The 23,097-nt window shown below is 40.4% G+C and overlaps 1 protein-coding gene and 1 long non-coding RNA gene across 4 annotated transcripts in view; one reads left to right on the forward strand and one right to left on the reverse strand.

Moving 5' to 3' along the window:
• Positions 1-6,481, forward strand: part of LOC138387766 (uncharacterized) — a 42,427-nt gene extending 35,946 nt beyond the window's left edge. The window contains exon 3 of the long non-coding RNA XR_011233973.1: positions 6,333-6,481. This is a non-coding gene — a long non-coding RNA (uncharacterized lncRNA). The remainder of the gene's footprint in view (positions 1-6,332) is intronic.
• A 3,845-nt stretch (positions 6,482-10,326) lies between these two features.
• Positions 10,327-11,820, reverse strand: LOC138386036 (tropomyosin alpha-3 chain-like). Of its 3 annotated transcripts, none has more exons than XM_069472187.1 (2): positions 11,652-11,820; positions 10,327-11,593 (listed from the first exon to the last, which is right to left on the reverse strand). In XM_069472187.1, the coding sequence occupies exons 1-2, from the start codon at positions 11,780-11,782 to the stop codon at positions 10,978-10,980; spliced, it is 747 nt and encodes a 248-aa protein (XP_069328288.1). In that variant the 5' UTR covers positions 11,783-11,820; the 3' UTR covers positions 10,327-10,977. The 3 variants fall into 3 exon arrangements, with proteins under 3 accessions (XP_069328288.1, XP_069328289.1, XP_069328290.1); XM_069472188.1 differs by having other exon boundaries at positions 10,327-11,490; positions 11,681-11,812; XM_069472189.1 differs by having other exon boundaries at positions 10,327-11,460; positions 11,644-11,782.
• Positions 11,821-23,097: the final 11,277 nt, after the last annotated feature.

A 23,097-nucleotide genomic window follows, 5' to 3' on the forward strand; every position in this document is an offset into this window, starting at 1 on the left:
ATACAGGACAAGCATGGTATGTGCAGTAAGTAAATAACATCTTGCCTGTGTGCTCACGCTTGTAATCTTAGCACTTTGGGAGGCTGAGGCAGGAGGATATCACTTTAGCCCAGGAGTTGGAGGCTGCAGTGAGCTATGATGATGGCATTGTACTCTAAGTGGGGCCACAGAGTCCCTCAAAGACCCTCTTAACAAAACAAAGCAAAATTACGTTAGGTCATAGCCCACTGACAGAATATTTAATAATTTCATTCTATATTTTAGAAATTATTAAAAAAACCACTCAGTTTTTAAAAAGAAAGTTCCTCCCCACCCCAGTTTCTAATGCTATTTATATTGGTAGACAAAGATTCAGGATACAAAATAAAATCAAACTAATTTATGACTCTTCTATTTACTTGTTATATACTAATTATAAGGATGTCTTACAATAAGAATTTGGTTTTATTTTGTTTCTCTGGGTATTTTTAAAGGAATAAAGCCAAATTTATCCTAGCACTCTGGGAGGCCGAGGCGGGGAGATTGTTTGAGCTCAGGAGTTTGAGACCAGCCCGAGCAAGAGCGAGACCTGTCTCTACTAAAAATAGAAAGAAATTATATGGACACCTAAAAATATATACAGAAAAAATTAGCCGGGCATGGTGGCGCATGCCTGTAGTCCCAGCTACTTTGGAGGCTGAGGCAGGAGGATTGCTTGAGCCCAGGAGTTTGCGGTTGCTGTGAGCTAGGCTGACACCATGGCACTCTAGCCTGGGCGACAGAGTGTGAGACTCTGTGTCAAAACAAAACAAAACAAAGCAAAAGCCAAATTTATCCTTTTAAATGTTTGGAGGTTGGTTTTGTTGTTGTTGTTGTTAATTTAGATAAAATTTCTTTATACCTATATCTCCATATTCTTTAAATGCTATGTGTAAAAATGGAAAACAGATAATTTACAAAAGCTCACTTAAACGCTTTTTTTTTGACCTTTGTTAATAAGTAACAAAATTGAATTACATATATTTTTGTCCCTTCCCTGTATTCTGGTGAAGAAGATCATAAAATTACCTGCAAGGGAAGGAACAGAAGATAGAGAAAGGGTTCAGGCTCTGTGTGGCTCTGACTCTACACTCACGCTCAGAATACTTTAAAGCTGACCATGCACAACTCTTAGCTCCTGTAGGATAGTGGAAGGAACAAAATAATACTGTATGAAAAATAAGAATAAAAAGTACGTTGTTTTAATTATTATATTTTTAATTAAAGCAAATAATTTGAGGTGTGGTAGCTAAATACAAATTATAGAGAGGTGATGTTGATAATACAAACATTTAAAAAAATCTCGAAGACTTAAAAGTAGTATTTTCTTATGGTTGAGACTTTTAACAAAACAGTTTTTGTATATCAAAATTGCTCACAGAAGGCTGCTGAAATGCAATACTGTTCTTTGGATTCGTTTTTTGTTTTTTTGTTTTTTTTTTTTGTTGAGACAGAGTCTCACTTTGTTGCCCAGGCTAGAGTGAGTGCCGTGGCGTCAGCTTAGCTCACAGCAACCTCAGACTCCTCGGCTTAAGCGATCCTACTGCCTCAGCCTCCCGAGTAGCTGGGACTACAGGCATGCGCCACTATGCCCGGCTAATTTTTGGAATATAGATTTTTAGTTGTCCATATAATGTCTTTCTATTTTTAGTAGAGACGGGGTCTCGCTCTTGCTCAGGCTGGTCTCGAACTCCTGACCTCGAGCGATCCACCCGCCTCGGCCTCCCAGAGTGCTAGGATTACAGGCGTGAGCCACCGCGCCCGGCCTGGATTCGTTTTTAAAAATTAAAATCATGTAAGCTTCACTGAACCATTTCAGTTTTTCAGACTACTCCTTTTTCTCACGTGTGGCATCTTTCTAGATCTCACGTGTAGCATCCTTCTAGAAGCTCTAGGGATGTTCCCTAGGAAGCTGTCAGACTCTCCTAGTGAATGTTGTTGTTAGGCTGTGACCACCTGCCCTGTGGGAGTCAGAGAATTAACCCCACAGTGCTGGGTGCAGAGGTCTGTTGGATTATCACAGCACCTGTGTGTGCGCAAGTTAAACTGTGGCAAAAGATGCAAAGGTTGTTAAACAGGATTGCACACGCCTTCTCCTGTTGTATCGCGGCTTGTCGGTAAGTGTTCCTTTCTCTCCTTGCTTCATCAGTGTAGCCTTAAATGATGCCAAGGGTTATCTTCCTTCATGTTGTGAGTTTCGTAGCTCCTGAATTAAATATCAATAAATTTATTTTACCTAGTAAATAGTCTTAGTTTTATTAGTGTCATATAAAGATGGATGAAAAGAAAGGAAGAAAACCCGAGGTTAAGTGCTCAGGAGGGGTTCCTCGTGTGTCCTCTGCCTCGTCCCCTCTGAGAGCTGTGCGGCATTTCCTCTCATCACAGTGGCTCACGTCCGAGCGTTCTGTGCTTCTTTCCCAACCTCAGTCACAGTCGTGACTATCTCCCTGCTGGACAGTTGGCTCCAGGGGGGACTGTGCAGAGAACTGCCTGACCCAGTGCCTTTGCTTCTTGGTTAACATCAACTTTCTTGCCTGCTGCGCTTGCCTGAGGTCAGTTAGGAAGTTGCAAGGGACGAGGACAGGAAATCCAATCTTTTGCTGTAAAGCCTGATATTCCTATTCTGTACTTTCAAGCCTTGGATTCATTTTAAGTCAAGTTGTTCTGCTTAGTTACAGTTAAGTCTGAACATAGAGGTGACTTTTAAACTTTAGAAATGGCTGAAGTTACTGCAGAAGAATTATTGTTAGGATTGCATATGTAGTCATTAAGTTTCACTCTTTATTTTGACTGGTGACTCCATTATAAAAAAAATTGAAAGCTACATAGTTTGAGTCATGCATTCAAAGTTACGGGGTTTGGTGTGACTGCTTCTTAGGCAGTCCTGCATCCTGTGTCCTAAACATTATCGTTTACTTTGGTATAATGGCTTCGTTCTGCTTGTTTCTGTTCTTTTGATCTGTGGATTTCTCATCCATCTTTTTTGTTTTGGCTTTCATTTGGGATTTATTGATTGGGGAAACTGGGTCATTTGGTTTCTCGCAGTCTGGCTTTCGAGGATCGCAGCGCTGTGGTCCAGTTTGACCTGCTGCTCAGTCCTCTGTATTTCATGGAAATTGATGGTTGGTCCAGGGGCTGTGGGTGGGTCGAGGCTGCTGCACAGGCCTCGGAGAGTTGTGTGTTCAGGAGGCACATGTGTCAGTCGTCTCGTTTTGTGATATATGTAGCTATTGATGCTAGATCCAGTAATTCATTAAGAATTGCAAAATGGTGGTAATCTAATTTTATCTTTCCTTTGCTAACTGGAATGCTTCTGTAAGGACATAGGCTCCCATTATCTGCTATTGGGTCACGCTGTGGTATGGTTCACATGGGAAAAGTAGGAGAAGTGTTTAATTCCTTCTCTTTATGTATTTATCAGTTTTCAAAATAGCATCCTCCAGTGGTAACCAGCTGGGTTTTTTCTCTTATTTGTCATTTGCAATCCATGGACTTAAACACACTTGAGATACTTTAGTCCGTTTTTGACAAAACCCTTACTGATGCTGAGGTTTTCCCATCTCTGACCAGCAGGAGCCTCTGTGTTGGCTCCCGAAGTTTGTCGCTGCTTTCTCAGGTGACAAGGTTTAAGGCCCATTTTGTACACATCCTAAACCACTAGTTTCTTCCAGGGGCTCCGGTTTCTTTTAGTTTGAAATTGTATTTCAACAGTACTTTCTGGCCACTCCGTGTTGCTACTGTGTTGTCTCTGTAGGCCTTGGAATGGACAGAGTTAGGAAATTGATATACTTTTAAAAGATAAAAACACCTCATTAATTCATACTGATATTTTCCATTCAAATTTATGGCTACTGGGTTTTATGTATCTCTTCTATCTAAAATCTTACCTTTCCTCTGACATGGTGAGAATCATGGATATCATTAACAATAAAATTTTAGAATATCATATAATTAGTCTATATTTTATTCAACATTATATACACAGCTATCTGAGAATAAGAAACTTAAAATTATAGATAGTTATGATTATATTACTATTATATATATTTAGTTTTTATTATTTGAGGCCTGTCTTAGTGTGTTTAGTCTTCTTTTCCTGTCTTCTGTGTTTGTAATTTGCAATTGAATTGTTTTCATCTTTTTTCTTTTTGATTTTTAATTTTTTCATTCTTTTCAACTTCTGTTTGTCTGATATTATCTGCTGTATAATCACTCTTGTGTAGCTTCTAGTTTAGACTTCACTTCTGAAGTGATTTCTTTTCCATTTACTTCAAATGTTTAACTCATTCCTGAGTTTTTCTAATTCTGATTTACAGCTTTCCTATTATATCATTTTCTTAATGTCTTTTCTCATTTCTTGAAACAGTGGACCCTGGTTTTCTTCTGTTTTGCAGGCGTATCTTTCTGACATGCTTTCATCATAAGGGTGTCACTCTGTCCTGTGAGCCGCAGTCCTTCCTGTTGTCATTCTGGTGTGAAAATCTGTTTTCCCAAACTTGTAGCAGGGAGAAGTGGGTCTGAATCCTTTTACTAGATTCATGGCTCTAATGCTCTTCTTATGCCAGTTTTATGAAGTGCTAAAAATATGGCCTCATATTTCTTGAGATTTCCTAGGTTTTTCTCTCTTTCTCCCATTTTTCCTTGAACCACCCTTTCTTATACTAAAGGTCTTTTTAACTGACTCCAGTAGTATTTGATACTTTAATTCCTCACACTTCTCTATGATATGGGGCTTTGTCCTGGAAGGGAGCTTTGCCTAATTTTGAGTGTTCAGAGGGCTGTTGTGCTCCAGCTCCTCAGGACTTTACCACGGATCCGTGCGTTACTGTGGATCGTCTCACGTGAGGGTGTCTCACCCTGTCCATTGCAGCTGCGAGTTTGGTCCTCCTGTGTTCAGCTCCCCTAGATTCCCCGCCTTGTCCCTCCTTGTCCTCCGTAGCTGTCAGTACCGATTGCAACTGTAGCTCTTGCAGATTTGTCCTGACTGCTCAAATTTTGGGATTCTCAGGACTCCTTATCGCTTAATTTTTTTGGTACTGTATGTGTTATCCCAGGGCCTTTTGCTTTGTTTTGTTTGCTACTCTTCCAGTAACTCTGTCTAGGAGGTTTGGGGGTGAGTTTAAAACTGTTACCTCCACCATCTTCCCAGCTGACAAAAATCTTGCGATTTTTCTTTTAAAAAAAAAAAAAAAAGTTGTTTAGCACTCTGGGAGGCCGAGGCGGTGGATCGCTCGAGGTCAGGAGTTCGAGACCAGCCTGAGCAAGAGTGAGACCCCATCTCTACTAAAAATAGAAAGAAATGATCTGGCCAACTAAAAATATATATAGAAAAAAAATTAGCCAGGCATGGTGGCGCATGCCTGTAGTACCAGCTACTGGGTGACTTCATTTGGGAACTAAATAAGCACAAATTTTGGCCTCTCAATAAAAATGTTTTACATTTCTAGAAATGGAAGGATGTCTTCTAATGTTTAATCATCATAAAATTGAAACAGTTGAGTCATTTTATCATTAAAAAAGGAAATAAGGTAGTCAGTTGAGGGTTTTGTGAAGATACGCATAGGTAATAGTAATCCTCTTTGCAGTTTAAACGTCTGTAAACACTATAGTTGTCACATGAATTCATCACTTTTATGTAATTTGGATAGTTGTCATTAAAGCTTTGAAATACTCAGTTACTTAACATTTCTGTTAAATATTTATAAAATATTTTTATGCTTAAGATGATGTTAGCCCTTGTTTCACAGATTACTAATCAAGATATAAAGGGTGAAGAATCATATAACAAAAAATCAGTAACAAGTGAAATTTAAGCCTTCAATCATGCAGATTCCTAATGATCCATAACTCATTGACATGTTATTTCCCTAAATACCATGTTAGTTTAATGTCCAATAAAATCAAGTTACATATATCACTTTCTTTTCTTCTTTAATCCAAATAAATTATGCACATCTAATTTGGGTAGTTATAACATGGCATTAGAAGTTTATAATTATTTTAAGTAATAGTTATAGTTTAAAGACACACTTTTGAAACAGATATGGATTTTTTACTAGTCTCTACTGGCATTATTACCTAGGCAGTGTGATTGGGGAGGTTAACTTATTTTTTATTGACTACTTGGAAAAAGCAATCAAAATAGTCAACCTGTATGTTTCCTTTCTGTCTTGAGTAACTTTGACTTTGTGTTTCTAGAGGTGATCACATTGTGACTAGCATGATTAGACTAACAGTGGATTGGTAGACTAGTCCCATTCAAGTTAATGTTTCAGAATAAGGCATCAATTAATTACATGTATTGCTTACTTTAGGGTCAAACCCCAGTTAGAAAAATGTGACCTCTGACCTCTTGTGACATGTTTGGCATTGAAATTTCTGAGTTCTCCTGGAGTTCTTCCTGTCACTACAGATATATATAAGCCCAAACTGTAAGTCCTCTTCGTGTGTATGTTGACTTTGAAGTTGCAACTAGGTGCATATTATTTTTTTATGTATTAAAATTTAACTCGTTGAAGCCCAATTGAAGAACAGGAATTGATAGTAGGAAAATGTGTGCTCTCTTTGATTCTAACTGATGCTATTCGCTTCTGTGACTATGCTTGCTTTTAGTTGTTTAATAAATATAGTTAATCAGAATGAAAAACAGAGATAAGAACAAAGGTAACTCCATGATAGGCTAGGCTTCCTGGATGTGAGAAGCCTAGTTCTGCTTCTGTATATATGGCTTGCTGGCTTGGTGCTTAGCGTAAGTGGAGCCATGGCAGGCTTCACTAAAGTAAAGAAAAACAAAGCCCCTGGGAGGTAACTGCAAGTTGCTTTCTGATAAAGGGCTGGAGAATCCAGGTGCCCTCCAACCAAGTAGATAAGAAGAGCAAGACATGATCAAGTTGCTTTCTGATAAAGGGCTGGAGAATCCAGGTGCCCTCCAACCAACTAAGTAGATAAGAAGAGCAAGACATGATCAGCGCATGAACGGCTTGTGCAGGTCGTGTGTTCCCAGTATCGCTTGTAACCAAAAACTAGAAGGTATGCAACAACAGCCCCCCCTCCCCCGTCGGAGACCCTCCTCTTCCCCTGGATGATGTTAACTACAACTGGCGCCAGTGCAAAAAGCCCGAAACTTAGAGTCAACAAACCTGAAGCCAACACGATCAGCCACTTCTAAACAAAAGGAACAAATAAACTGAAGGGGGATGAAGTGCAGACTAGTGTGTCGTGTGCAGACTAGTATGTCATGTGCAGACTAACGTGTTGTGTGCAGAATAACGTGTCGTGTGAAAACTAGCATACAGAAAAGTATAAAAACCTAATCTTTACCCCAGGGCGGGGTCCTAGTTCCTGGAGAGGCCACTGCGTTGGTGCTCTGGAATTTGGACCCTGGCCCGGGGCTAGTTAATAAACTCCTTTGCCCTTTTGCAGCCTCAGTGACTCTGCCTCTCTGTTCCTGGGGCCAAGGGGAACCGGATCTAACACAATTTCCAGGAACAGTTTATTTAAGTTAAAGTTTGCTATGTCTCTCTGTCTTAGAATTATTAGAGAGGAGGAGAATGGCCATTCCTAAGTTACTTCTTTGTAAATAAGTTAGTTTGAAAAACTACCAGTTATTATGCTGCTTATGTAATTCCAAGGATTCTTCTTGGAATTACTCATTGTATTCTCCTTTCGATCTGCGGGGAGTTAGCTCACTCCTTGCACAGAGGTTTTTTTTTTCTCTTTGTTCCGATCAGGTCTCTCAGGCAGGGGTCATCGCAAAGGATGAAAAATATAGTAGGAAACAGAAATAAAAGATAAAGTAATGGCAATGATAATACACAGAGCCAAAGATATAGTTTATAAAGTAAAGGTTTATGAAAATAAATAAAGGAATGTATCTGGATGGATATATTTTTACCCGCATCAAATATATCCCCGACTGAAACTCCACACAGGTATTTTATAGGGTACATACAGGCTCCCCGTTGCCAAGGGCAACAGGATTTGCATACTAACAGGCAGTTTGCTTTAGGGTCAAAGTCTCCTAAAAGGCTACTACAGATCCTTTAACTAACTCCAACTAGGGGAACAATGAGTTATAAAATCATCTTGGGGCAAACTTGTAAGTTTTATGATAAGGCTATTACTTTAGCAACAAACAGAGACATCTTGGCTCTGGTGATTGTGTTCTTGGGGACAGAGATGATCCCAGAAGTCAACATGAACTGTTCTTTGTGTTAATTACTTGAACTGCATGGTTCCATCTGGGCCTGGCTTGGGCATTAGCATATCTATATGATCAGCTCTCATCTCGGGGGGTCTACCTGTCAGCTCAGGCAACCTTTTGGTTCTAAGGGAAAAGCCTGCCTTGACTTTCAAAACAGATGAGAACCAAAGGCCCAGTTTACAGCTGTCTCTTTGAAGTGCAGCTTCTACTGACCAGCCAGATGCTCTCCTGAGATGAGGCAGCTTTTCAACTAACACATTTATTTTTTCTTTAAGGCAAAGCCTTATTTGACTTCTGAAATCAAATCTTGTCTCCAGAAATACAGGCAGCATTTCTATAACTCAGTATTCTTAGGCTCAACATCAATCTATATTGATTTATTCTTCTTACATATCTTACTGTGAAAGTGGATTGGCAGGTATACTTTACCACTGTTATCATTACTATTTTATTTTACAAGATAGTCTTATACAAGAAATAGCTAATTCTGAATAACCAAAGTGCATGGTGAGTTTTTTTCCAGGATGCCAAAATCTTCTGACATTCATCTTGCCTTGGATTGTTGTCTAGGTGTTTTCATGTGCTTGACATTTCTTTGCAGTTCTGTGAAGGAAACATACAGACAAGGCACATAGAAATGTAAACAGCTGTTAAAGAATGAGACAGTAGTACCTAGTAATAGGAGAGGGTCGTTACCACATGATGAGGGTTTATTAATTTACAACACTGGAGGCTTTGTTTGAGGAGAGAGACACCAGGAGAGTTCAGAAGGCCCTGTGGGTGGCATGGAATTAGTCAGGCCCCAGTCATTGTATAGGGTTTGACGCGGCAGAGAGGAGAGTCCAAGTAGAGGGACTGTGGGGTTTAAGGAAAAGTGGATAAAAAGGCAGGGAGGGTCAGACTAGGAAGGCCTTGAGAATGCTAGCATTGACATTTTAATCCATAGGTAGAGGGGAATAGTGAGTGCTTTTTGAATAGGGAAATGGTAAAAAGAACATATTCATTTTTTTCCCTCCCAGGCTAGACTGAATGGTCCCTTCAAATGTCTCTTGAGTCCATCTGCTCTTCCCTCTTCTGGGCTGGGTTTTCACTCTTGTGATTTCCTGCCTGTTCCTCCAGCCCCTGTTTTTCCACAATGTCATCTCAGATCGCTCTACCTTCGCAGGCCTTTCTCTCTTGCCCTCGAAGCCCCCATTCCTGTGCAAAGGTGTCGCTGTCTCAGCCCGTGTCTTCCACATCACCTCTGCCACCCCCCACACTGCTACGCTCCAGAAATCAGAGATACGCTTGGCAGATCCTCAGGTCTGTGTCTCCCACATGCCACCTGGGATGACCTTCCCAGACTCCTCTTTCAAGTGTCATCTCCTGGGAAGTCTTTCTTGACACCGTTAAGTCAACTTAATTTTACCAGTTATTTTTCTAAATTTTAGGTCTGATTGTGTTCTTTTTTTTTTTTTTTTCTTTTTTTTTTGGAGGGACTGGTTCTTTATTTCAAAAAGACACTTGTCAATATTCAGTATCAAAACAGTTGCACTACTGGTTTTCTCTTTCTCCCAATCGGCCCCAAAGAGACCACACCAAAGGAGAGTACATTTTAAGCCAATAAGCTGCAGGATGTACACCTAACAGACCTCACAGAAACTTCATCAAAAAGTGGGGACTGGGCAGGGGAAAAAAACTTTAAAATATCAGCACATCGCCAACCCACAAACTGTAGAGAGCTCTTACAGCCAGATGGGATGGCCAGGGTGCCCCAAACCCAAAGAAGCAAAGTTTCAAAATAATAAAAAATTTTCAAAGTTTTGTACATAAGCTATTCAAGATTTCTCCAGCACTGACTGATACAAAGCACGATGAGATGGCACTTTTAGAGATAGCAGCTTCAGACCCAGAAAAGGGTAATGAGATGAGTTTCATATGGCTAATTCAGTGGCAAAACATAATTTTCTTTCTTTCAAGGAGGCAGGAGAGCAATTAAGTGGTCAACTCAAAGTAAGGGGCATATGATCCATTCTGTGAGTGGTTAGGAACGGGGTAGAGATAGGACAAAAATTTGGTCTCAGAGGTCTCACCATCTTAATTTGGTCACTTCAAATGAAAAAAAAAAAAATTGTCAAAAGATACCTTAAAGCTGAAAACCTGAACAGCATATTTTTGTTGGGTTTTTCTTTTTTTTTTTTTTGGCTTACTCCTCCTGGGATCACCTTTCAGGTTTGGCTAGTACTTTGTACAGAGCAATGAGGTTTCCCACAGTGGAGTCTTTCCCTGGGCTCTGTTTGGTTCTCAGTAAGGCAGGCCCATACCTTTTTGCCTCCTCTATAGAGAGGGCAATATGCATTAAGCTGCAAAGTCACCTTCCAAAAGTGAGAAAGGGATTAGGTTGCTGCATCAGAGCTGTGGAAGTATTTGGAATGTTTTACAAATGGTTGCTACAACAACGACAAAAAGGTAATTACAAAATGTGTACATCACAACATGCTTTTTAAAGACATTTTGCATTGTGCTCACATTCCCTTAAATGTTGTTCCCAAAGGTGCTCAGCCTCTAGCCCAGTTGGAATCTCTGGGAAGAGGCAGAGACAGTTTGGCGAAAAAGATGTGGTGGGTGGGGTAGAGGATGGAGGGGGATGGAGAAAGTAGAAAGCAGCCTTCCAGTTAAAGATCAGCCCTCAGTTTAAAGGTCAGCTTCGGGCAGGCTGGCCTCAGGCGGAGTCAGGGTCAGAGGGAGAAGCGGCAGCAGGGCGGGACTGGGGTGCTCTACATCTCATTCAGGTCAAGCAGAGTCTGGTCCAGCATCCTTTGTGTACAGAGGTGCTCCTCTTTGGTACATTTCAGTTTATCTTCCAAATCATCAATTGTCTTTTCCAGCTTGGCTACCGATCTCTCAGCAAACTCAGCACGGGTCTCTGCCTCCTTGAGTTTATTAGTAAGAATCTTTATCTCTTCTTCATATTTGTCTTCTTTTTGAGAATACTTTTCTTCAGCAGCGCTCAGACACTTCAGGTTCTGGTCCATCAGTCTGATCTGCTCATCCATCTCTCGGCAACGGGACTCTGCCAGCTCAGCTCGTTCCTCTGTGCGTTCCAAGTCTCCTTCAATAATCACTAACTTACGAGCCACCTCTTCATACTTCCTATCTGCCTCTTCTGCAATATGTTTAGCTTCTTTGAGTTGGATTTCCTGGAGTTCCATCTTTTCTTCATCTTTTAAGGCCCGGTTTTCAATCACCTTCATACCTCTCTCACTCTCATCAGCAGCTTTTTCCGCTTCCTCCAGCTTTTGCAGGGCAGTGGCCAGGCGCTCCTGAGCACGATCCAGCTCCTCTTCAACCAGCTGGATCCTACGGTTCAAGGAGGCCACCTCAGCCTCAGCCCTAATAGATCAGGAGGATAACTAGCCTAGGGAACGTCTTCCAGAATAGACTTCCAGACTGTTCCCGGGCCCGCCTTTCTCCCTCCACTTCCCGCTGGAGGCGCTCTGCTCTCTCCTCTGCATCATCAGCCTGCTGTTGCAGAACCTGGATCTTGCGCTTCACCGCCTCGATGGTGGTGATCCCAGCCATAGTGCCTACCCTGCTCCTGCTAGCGCTCCCGTTCCTACCTCTGATTGTGTTCTTAAATCCTCTTTTGATTTCCCTATTGTGCATAAAGTCCAAATAATGGAGCAGGACATTTGTATAAAGCTCTTCACAATTAGATCATGATATTTCTTTCTTCTTTTTACCGTTAGCCTTTTCCCTCTCAGTGTTCCATCTGATGAGACAAGTGTCAATGGCCTGAGCACTCTATGGCTTTTTTTTTTTTTTTTTTTTTTTTTTTAGAGATGGCATCTCACTAGGTTGCCCAGCCTGGACTCAAACTCTTAGATTCAAATAATCCTCCCACTTCACCCTCCTGAGTAGCTGGGATTACAAGCGTGAGCCATCATGCCTGGCTTAGATTTTCAATTTTGTATTTTTCCTTCATTAATGGACAAAATCATACCCAGGCGTTCAAGATCCAACTCAAATATGATCTCCTTTGAGATTTTGATATATTACTCATTGTAGCCAATCCTATTCCTCTTTTTCTTTGTTCCCTTAGTAATGGATATAAAATTTGATTTTATTAGTTATTGAAGTCTCCTATGATCTTTGAAATACATTTCCATTTCTTTTATTGACTGTGAGAACCTTAAGAGTAGGGAATATGTCTTTTCTCTTTTTGTATATTAATGTGAAACAGTGATTGGGACATTAATAATAATATTCAGTTTCATTAACTGCAGAAGTGGTTTTAAGGAGGATTATAATTGGTAACATTAAATGAGCCATTATTTTCTGACAAGCACTGTGCTTTATATAAGTAACTTATTTAATTTTCACAGCAACACAGGCATGTTGTCATTACTCCCACACTGCTGAGAAGATGCTGTAGTAAGAAGGTGAAGTAGATTGCCCAAAGTCATCCAGGTTGTTGGTGGCAGAGCTAAAATTTGAATATAGGTCTATCTGATGTTGGAGTTCAAGCTACTAAACATTAAAATTTTTTCTTCTGGTATTTAATGGGTTTATATTTATATCTTTGCAAACTTTGAAGTTTTCAAAACATGAACATCTCCATGGTAGTTACATATTATCTCATTTCATCCTCACAACTGTGAGTTAGAGTTAGCCCCACTTTACAGGTGAAGAATGCAGCTCTCAGAGTAAATTATTTGTCCCAGGTTAAGTGTTAGAATTAAGAAGAAACTAATGCTTCAGAATATATCCTAGAATTTTAAAATTAACTCCACTGAGGGAGGATCTATAAAGATGCTGTTTAGGTTTTGAAGTTTAACACTTTTTGTTCAATGCAATTTTAAAGTAAAATATTTGTTTGCCATGAAATATTCCATTTCTAAAAGTAACGTAACCATATTATAGGATACTCGGAAAATAGAAAAACAGAAAAATAACCACCTATAATTTCTCTACCCAAATTCAAGTAAGGTACTCACTTTGATTTTCTTCTTTCTAGTCATTTTCTGTATAGGTGTGTGTTGTCTCAGCATGGCTGAGTCTTCTTCCATGTTGTTGCGTGGCCACTGCAACATGTGACGGTGGCACGGGGCTCCCCCTGGTGAGACGGCACCTTCACATCCCTGGGAGGGAGGAGAAGCGAGGGGAACGAACACTTGTTATGAGCTTTACATTATCTCATTTACCCTCAAATCAGCCACATGGCATTGGCTTTAACAATTCCATTCAATAGATGCGCAGATGGAGATGCGGGTGGGGTGAGGCTTGTCCCGCCTGCAGCAGCGCGGGGAGCAGCCGCTGTGCACACAGGACCCGAGAGACTCCGGAGGCCTCACCTCCCCCCGGGCTCTCACGTTGCCGCCGTGTCTTCTATTAAGTTCTCGTAACAAAGCTCCGTGCTCCAGCTGCACAAACAAATAAACAGTGGGGTGAAAGCTTAGGGGGTGACCTATACCACGTAGCAGGAATTACTTTCGTAGCACTAAGGGCAAGGGACTGGGCACTTTCCGTGCATTACCTCATCTGGCTCTGTCTACAACCCTAAGGGGAGTGTCCTCTGCCTTTTTCTTCGCCATGCCATCACCGTCGCATGCTAGGATAACCTGGGTGTTTTCGCCATGCTCCGTGTCTCCTCGCATCATACCCTTTCCCCGTGCTTTGAATTATTTCCCTACCGCGGACACTCAGGTGAGTGTCTCCAGCTTCTCTCCGGCACGGATGACTGTGCATTGCCCCAGCTCTTCACGGCCACGCACTGGGATGTACGTCCAGAAAGAATTCCTCCTTGGTGATACTATGTGCATATGGGTAATTAATTTGACTAAGCTCTTATGAAAGATGCCTCAGTCTACAAGTTCGGTAGCGCTGTGCACATTGGGTTTTGTTTTCCTGTACGTCTGCATATACTTGATGTTCACTTGCCCAAATTTTGTCATTCAGAGGGATGTTTTAATTTGCATTTCTGTATTTGGTTTAGGCAGCTCGTGGTGTTCTTATATGGTTCTGGGGTTCCTTTGCTGCGGGTGCCTGTTACTGCCTTCTGCCCATTTCCCACTGGGATTGTTGTCTTTTCCTGTTGACTTGCAGAAGCTCTTGTTACACTGGACCTTTACAGGTTTTATGCTTTGTAAATATCTTTTCTCTTTCTGTCATCTGTTTATTAATTTTTTCCATAGTTTTCTTTATTGAACAGAAAATTCTAATTTGGATGTGATCAAATTCAGTCTAGTTTGCCTACTGTTTTATGCTTTTGAAATTTTATTTAAGAAGTCCTTAAGGCAACAAGAACATTTCCTATATTTTCTTTTACTAACTTTATAGTTTAGTTAGGTCTTTAAACCATCTGTAGTTATCTTTTTATGTGTTAGGTAAGGATCTACCTTACCTTATTGTTTGTTGTGACTCTATCTTCTTCTTTAGACTTTAAACTTAAAGATCTTAAAAACTCTTGTGGGAGGTACTTTAGAGGCCCCTGTAGCAGACCGTGTGGTTGAATTGCTTGTTGGCGGTGCCATAGCGTTCTTTGCCCTCTGCCATAAAACCTGTTCCCACCACTGTGATCTCTGTGAGGTCGGGGTCTCTATTGCATGTGGCTGGCATGTGGCACTCACCCAGCAGTATTTGTTAAATGCTGGGTGAACGTGAGCTCTTTTCCTGCATCCAGTTTGTCCTTCTGAGAGAAAGCTTGAAAATGTTAATAGACCGAGACTAATGCTAATATTGCTCTACTATTAACTGGCTGTGTTTTCTCGAGGAAGTCGTTTTTCTTACTTCCTCTGTAAATCGGTGCCTCTGTGTCACCACCGTTTTCAGTCAAGATACAGGAAGTTCCCTGTGCTCCTGTGTGCTCAGCCCACCCAGCCCTCCAGCTCCACTCTGTAACCGATTTGCTTCCTGTCACAGTGATGAGCTTTGCCTGCTTTGGAATTTTATATAAGTGGAATCATACAGTGTATTATTTTCCACGATTGGCTTTTTTGGTCAGCATGTTTTGAGATTCATCTGCTTACAGATGTTGGTGGTTCATTCTTTTTCATTGCTGAGTAGTAGGCCATTGTGTGCATATATACCATGATTTTTTAAATCCATTTATCTGCTGGAGGGACATCTGGGGGTTATCATGACATAAGATAGAGTGTGCTTTTATGTACAGGTGTAGGCGTGTATTTGGATAAAAACCTAAGAGTGGAATTGCTAGGCCATATGATAAATGTATGTTTAACTTTATTAGAAACAGCACAACTGTTATCCAAAGTGAAGAGTTTACATTTCCACCAGCAGTATATGAGAATTCCAAGTTCTCCGAACCTGGTATTGTCGGTCTTGTAAAATTTGTGTCATTCCAGTGGGTTTGTTAGTGGCATCTCACGAAATTTAAGTTTGCATTTTCCTGAAGTAAGCATCTTTAATGTGCCTATCGACCAATGATATCTTCCTTCACAAAGTGTCCGTTCAGTTCCTTTGCCCATTTCTTACTGAATTGGTTTATTTCAGTATTCTTACTGAAGTGTCGCAGAGCTCTTTATATATGCTGGATACGAGTTCACTGACAGATCTATATAGCTATGGTTCTAGAAGGAGATAATAGAGAAAATGAGGAAGAATCACTATTTATAGAGATACTGGGTAAAAGATACTAGTACTCAATCCAGCAAGCCCAGTGAAGAACAAATCAAAAAAGGTATCCACATTTAGCCATATTATAGTGAGAACTGCAGAATTTACTAGAGGGAAAGAGAAAACCTTAAATACAGTCAATAGATTTTTGAAAAGACATCATTTATAAAGGTGTGGTAGTTAGACTCACGATTGACTTCTTAACTGCAGCACTGGAATTCAAATGACTGGAACAATAGCTTCAATATATCTTGAGAGATAATAACTCTCAGCCTAGAATTACTTACCTTTCAAGGAAGAAATTGAAATAAAGGCTTTTTTAGACAAAGTCTGAGACAAAAGAAATTCTTAATGGTTTACGTTAGGAAGAAAAAAAAAGATCCCAAATGAAACTTCTGAAATATAAGAATGAATAAGGAACAAAGTTGATAAGTGCGGTTAAAATTAAAGCATGAACTATAAAATATAAAAATAACATTCAATTTGTGAAAAATAATCAGGCCAGAGCAACTGTAACACCAGCAGCAGAATATAGAAACATTACAAAGGGTCATTAGCAGCAGAACGGATAGTCAAATGTTTATATAACAGGCTATTGCACTACAATAAAAATAAACTGTCACCTCACACAGCAGTATGGATTAATTGCAAAAATGTAATGTCGAAGAAAGGAATCACATTACAAAAGAATACTTGCAGAATGATTCCACTTCTGTAAAGTTCAAAACCCGGCAGCACAGAGCAACGTGTTTTAAGGGATGCACATACACAGGACTGAACGGTATGAAGACAAAAACGGGGAAACGGTTAACACAGAATTGGGGACACTGGTGGTGGTGGCAGGAGCCGGCAGGAGGGGCCTATCCAAGGAGCTTCTGCTCTTTCTGAGCCGAGGTGGTGGTTTCTCTGGTGTTTCTAATTCTTCAAACTGCACATATTTTAAAATACTTCCTTGTATGAGTAATTTCTAAATGAAAATTTTGTAACAAAGAAGGAGTAAGTGGATGGCACCGAAGCCTGTTGGGAAACATGGATGATAAACAGGAGTCGGGAGGTGGGATAGATATGTAATGAAAAAATGGATTATCCTCCCTGGTCGGATCACTGTTGTGTTGCCAACAGAGCTTTCCTTCTGTTCCCAGACGTGCACGTCTCTGTCACTTTCAGGCATTGACAGCCCATTCCACTACGTTTTAGGGAACCGGTTCATTCAGTAGTAATCATCATCATTTAAGTCAACTGTTTCTTTTTAGCTATTTCTCTTTTCTTCCACTGGCAGACTTTTCTATGCCAGATTATCAAACTGAAAATGATATCCTAATTACATGGAAACTACATTATTTGAATGCTGTGTGTTTCTGAACACTTAGCACTATAGAAAGAAGTGTATTTGGCTGAGTGTTGTTGTGAATAGAATTCTATCAAGTGTTATCAAAAGGCATTTCATACAGAATTGAAAAAGAAGGCCTTTTTTTTTTTTTTTTTTTGAGACAGAGTCTCACTCTGTTGCCCAGGCTAGAGTGAGTGCTGTGGCGTCAGCCTAGCTCACAGCAACCGCAAACTCCTGAGCTCAAGGGATCCTCCTGCCTCAGCCTCCCGAGTAGCTGGGACTACAGGCATGCACCACCATGCCCGGCTATTTTTTTCTATATATATTTTTAGCTGTCCATATAATTTCTTTCTATTTTTAGTAGAGATGGGGTCTCGCTCTTGCTCAGGCTGGTCTCAAACTCCTGAGCTCAAACAATCCGCCCACCTTGGCCTCCCAGAGTGCTAGGATTACAGGCGTGAGCCACCGCGCCCGGCCAGAAGGCCTAGTATTTACCGTTAATTATTTTTCTCTGACAAATGGACAAAGCATATAATTTTATTGTGACCATTTTTTTAGGTTTTTTTTTTTTATTTCAATAGATTTAGGGGGTGCAAGTATTTTGGGTTACATGGATGAATTATATCATGCTGAGGTTAAGGCTTTTTGGGTACAATGTACATTATTGTGATAATTTTTTATAATTGAGTTTAAAATGAAAATAGAAGTTTTAAAAATGTATATGATTTAGAAAGATGTAATTTTCTAATTTTTAATTACATAATTTATTTTGAAACAAAACTCATTCAATAAAATTAGTAGGTTATACATCATAAACTTTGCTAATCGTTGAAAGTTTGTCTTAGAGTTCTGTTAAAATAGATTGTGTACTAAATGTTGTACAAAATACAGTTAGATTTGGTTTAGGGCTAGTAAATGTATATAATAAGAAAAACATAACAAATGTTTTCAGTGGTGGAATTGAGCTTTAATGTAACATTCTGAAACATCCCATTTCATTATAAGACGTTGATTAATTCCTATTCTCAACTGCTGAGGAATGGAGAAACAAGAGATGGGAATATTTGCTGCTGGCCAAGAGTAAGATGGGCGCTGTCACCAGTGCTGTCGGTGCAACACGTGAGCCACACAGCGCAGGAAGCAGGGTCCCCCATCATCCTGGAGAAAGACTAAAACTCGGTTGGCTTTTAGTCTATGTGTGTGCATGTGTGCACATTGTCCTCATGTGTATTGATAAGTATACATGGTGTATTTTATTAGAACTTCTTTTGTTCCAAAAATATTTTGAGGACAATTAGAAAAGAAGAAACAGAGTAAGGCTATACATATTAGAAGGGGATGAGAAGGATGATGAAAAGAGAAATGAAGTTTAGGATCTAAAACAGAGCCAGGAGGAAACCTAATACAAGAAAGTCTTCCGTGAATTCCTACAGCTTGTTAAGGATGTGTCACAAATTTGGCTTTTGGTATAAAAGGGCAGGCTCAACATTTTAGTGATGGCCATAAAGCAAATCGGTTGCCCAGGTGAACCGTAGCTATTGTTCACAGTACTGAAACCAGAAGGAAATTTATCCTGAGGGTTTTCAGAAAGGTAACCATTTTCTAATTGATGGCAGAGCATAGCCCTGTGTCTTGAGTAGTCAAGGTTGGGCTTTCGGGTATGATTTTGACTAAACTGTTACTGCTGTGTGATGAAGAGTGTCCCAGGACAGTCCTCTGCTGCTGCCTGTGCTCTTTTTCCCAACTACCAAGGAAATGGACTGTACAACTTACAGTATATTTTAGGCCTGGTGCAGTGGCTCGTGCCTATAATCCTACCACTTTGGGAGGCCAAGGAGGGAAGATTGGTTGAGGCCAGGAGTTCGAGTCCAGTCTGAGCAAGAGCGAGACTCCATCTCTACTAAAATGGGGGGGAGAGCCAGGCATGGTGGCATGTGCCTGTAGTCCCAGCTACTGTAGAGCCTGAGGCAGAAGGATCACTTGAGCCCAGGAGTTTGAAGTTGCAGTGAGCTGTGGTAGTAACACTGTACTGTATCCCAGGTAACAGAGCGAGACCTTGTCTCCAAAAAAAGAAAAAAAAAAAAACAACTCCCCCCCCCCAAATTTACAATATATTTAATCTTCAGATATGAAACAAGTACATTATTCTTGAACCTATGGTGAGTTTTGCATCGTTACACAGATATGTCATTTTCATCAGTTGTGTCATTGTTATAGACTGGTAAGTTTTTAAGAAGTTGGTAAAACTTGGGGATAGGTCCAATTTAATTGTGTTAAAAGATTAGAGCAAGCTATAAAATGTACAATTCATCATTATTGAAATCACAACTTTGAATTAAAAAAAAACTCTCTTTTTATAAAATGGAACCAATATTAATAATGTAAGTAGTGTATGTGTCACAGTAAAAACGGTTTATTTCCCCCAAATGAAAACTTTGCCTGTTATGGAAGGGATAGTTAAGTCTCTAGTAGCTTTAAAATAAATAAATGTTTTACTTTTCTAATTTTAATTACTGTCACTGCATAAATAAGAGGTCAAAATCTAAGGTAATTATTTACAGTGTGACCTTTGGGACAGATGAATAGAGAAACTTTTTAAAGAGAAAGTATTTGTAATGTCTTCGCTATTCATGAAAGGTATAATGGAAAGAAAAGGGGTTTTATTGGTTAGTTAATCCCCATAAAATCTATATAATCTTTAACATATATTTTTATTTCTCTTGGGTATACATCTAAGCATGGGAATGCTGGGTCCTATGGAGGTAAATGCTTAGCTTTTTAAGACACTGCCCAACTGTTTTCCAAAGTGGTGGTTCCATTTAACATTGCTACCAGCGGTGTGTGAGAGCTCCACTTTCCCCCATCCTTGCTAACGTGTGGAGTCAAGACTGGCTATATAATTTGCTGGGTCTGGGGCAAAATGAAAACACCAGGCTCCGTGTTCTAAGATCATTAAGGATTTCCAGATGAAAACAGGAGGGCATGAAACAAGGCGCAGGGCCCTCTGTGCAGGGGCTCTGTGTCGCCACACAGGTCACAGGCCCGCGAAGCCAGCCCTGCATGGTCCGCCAGTCTCTTTCTTTCAGCCACTCGGGTAGATGCACAGCAATTCTCACCGTGTTGTAAGTCGCGTTTCCCCCACGACTAATGACATTGAGCATACTGACCTGTCTTCTGAGCATCTTCTTTGTGAAGTATCTGGCCAAATTTTTTGCTCATTTTGTTACTGGGTTATTTATTTTTTATTACTGAGTTTGAGACCTATTTACATATTCTGGATACAAGTCCTTTATCGGGTACAGGCTTTGCAAATATTTCCTGCCAGTCTATGGTTGGTATTTTCACGCTAACAGTGCCTTTGGAAGAATATAAGTTTAAAATCTTGATAAAATTCTGCGTGTTTTTTCAGAAAATCATGCTTCAGGTGTTATATTTAAGACATCTTCACCTAGCCCAAGATCACAAACATTTTCTATTTTCTTCTGGAAGTTTATAGTTTTACATTTATATTTATGGCCCATTTTAAGTTAATTTTCATATATGTATGAGGTGTGGAATGAATTAATTTTTTTTTTTTTTTGACACATAAGTAGCCACACTTTCCAGCACAATTTATTGAAAAGACAATCCTTTTTCCACTGCATGGCCTTTGCTCATCTGTAACACATTTATTTTCCATGCATGAGTGAGTCTATTTCTTTTCCTTTTATTTTTATTTATTTATTTTTTTTGAGACAGAGTCTTGTTCCGTCACCTGGGCTAGAGTGACATGGTGTCTGCCTAGCTCACTGCAGCCTCTAGCTCCTGGGCTTGAGTGATCCTCCTGCCTCCACCTCCTGAGTAGCTGGGACTGCAGGTGCCACCACCACACCTGGCTAATTTTTTTTTCTTCCTATTTTTAGTAGAGATGGGGTCTCGCTCTTGCTCAGGCTGGTCTTAAACTCCTGACCTCTAGTGATCCTCCCTCCTCAGCCTCCCAGAGTGCTGGGATCACAGGAGTGAGCCACCGCACCCAGCCATGAATCTATTTCTGAACTCTCTATTTCATTCTATTGATCTATTTGTCTGTCTTTTACCACTGTCTTGATTACCATAGGTTTATAAAAAATCTTGAAATTGAGTGGTGTTAGTCCTTCAACTTTGTTCTTTTTTTTTTCCGGAGGACTTATTGTACATCATTTGCATGTCCACATGAATATTAGAATCACCTTGACAATTTCTACAACAGAGAACACTGAGATTTTGACTGGGCTTGTGCTGAATCTGCAGTAAGAATTGATGTCTGAGTGTTTTTCTGAGCTGCGAAGATGTATCTTTCCCTTTGCTGAGGTCTCCTTTATTTTTACTCTGCAATGTTTACAGTTTTTATAGTACAGGTCTTTTGTAGTTTTGTCAGATTTACCTGTAAATATTTCTTTTTAAATGCTATTGTAAGTGGTATCATTCTTAATTTCAATTTCCAATCATTCATTGCTAGTATATTCAAATAGAATTTATTTTTGTATGTTTGTCTTATATCCTAGCTGTCCCCAACCTTTTTGGCACCAGGGATCGGTTTCACGGAAGACAATTTTTCCACAGACCAGGGGAGGGGGGAAAGGTTTTGGGATGATTCAAGTGCATCAGGCTGGGCGCGGTGGCTCACGCCTGTAATCCCAGCACTCTGGGAGGCCGAGGTGGGTGGATCGCTCGAGGACAGGAGTTCGAGACCAGCCTGAACAAGAGCGAGACCCCGTCTCTACTAAAAAAAAACAGAAAGAAATGATCTGGCCAACTAAAAATATATATAGAAAAATATTAGCCGGGCATGGTGGCGCATGCCTGTAGTCCCAGCTACTCGGGAGGCTGAGGCAGTAGGATCACTTAAGCCCAGGAGTTTGAGGTTGCTGTGAGGTAGGCTGACGCCACGGCACTCACTCTAGCCAGGGCAACAAAGCAACACTGTGTCTCAAAAAAACCAAAACAAAACAAAACAAAAAAACCAAAGCGCATCACATTCGTTGTTCAGTCAAACCTCTCTGCTAATGGTAATCTGCATTTGCAGCCGCTCCCCAGCGCTAGCATCACGGCCTCCGCTCCACCTCAGACCATCCGGCATTAGATTCTCATCAGAAGTCGCAACCTAGGTCCCTCCACGCGCAGTTTACAGTCGGGTTCGAGATTCTATGAGAATCTAATGCCACCACTGGTATGACAAGAGGTGGAGCCCAGGTGGCGATGTGAGGACAGCTTCCTCCAGAGCAAATGTTCCGAGAGACAGACAGTGGAAGCTGCTGGTTTCATGAGTCCTGGGCCTGGAAGCTGGCACCATGTCATTTCCACCATGTTCCATTCACCAAACCCTCCTGTATGTTTTTCCTTCATCTCATCAGCCCTTTGCTCTGTTTTCTTTTATGACTTCTTTTGCATTGAGTATTGTTTTCATTCTTATTGCCTTTGTGGCCCATTAGCTATAACTTTTTGTTTCACTGTTTTAGTTATTTAGCTTTAGGGCATGGTTTCTCAACCTGACATTTTGGGTTGGATAGTTCTTTGTGTGGGAAGCTGTCCTGTGCAGCCTAGGATACGTCACAATACCGTTGGTTTCTGCCTTCTAGTGATATGACACCACTTTCTGTGCAGGGTAAGGGCCGTACAGCATGCTCCGTCCTTCCGTCGCTTCCCCTTGGGTCTCTGTGCTATTGTCATACGTGTTACTTACACGTGTGTTATACGCCCCAATTTCATTATTGTTATTTTTATTTAAACAGTCAATTATCTTTTAAAGACGTTTTAAAAAGAAAAAAAGTCACATACTACCCATTTGGTTACCATGGCCAGATCTCTAAACATAATCTCATCTGGTATCATTTTTCTCCTGCCTAAGTACGTCTAACATTTCTTGCAGTTTAAGAGTCTGTTGCTGATTGATTCTTTCAGCTTTTGTGTATCT

This window comes from Eulemur rufifrons, chromosome 7, assembly GCF_041146395.1.
Source record: "Eulemur rufifrons isolate Redbay chromosome 7, OSU_ERuf_1, whole genome shotgun sequence".
Lineage (NCBI taxonomy): Eukaryota > Metazoa > Chordata > Mammalia > Primates > Lemuridae > Eulemur > Eulemur rufifrons.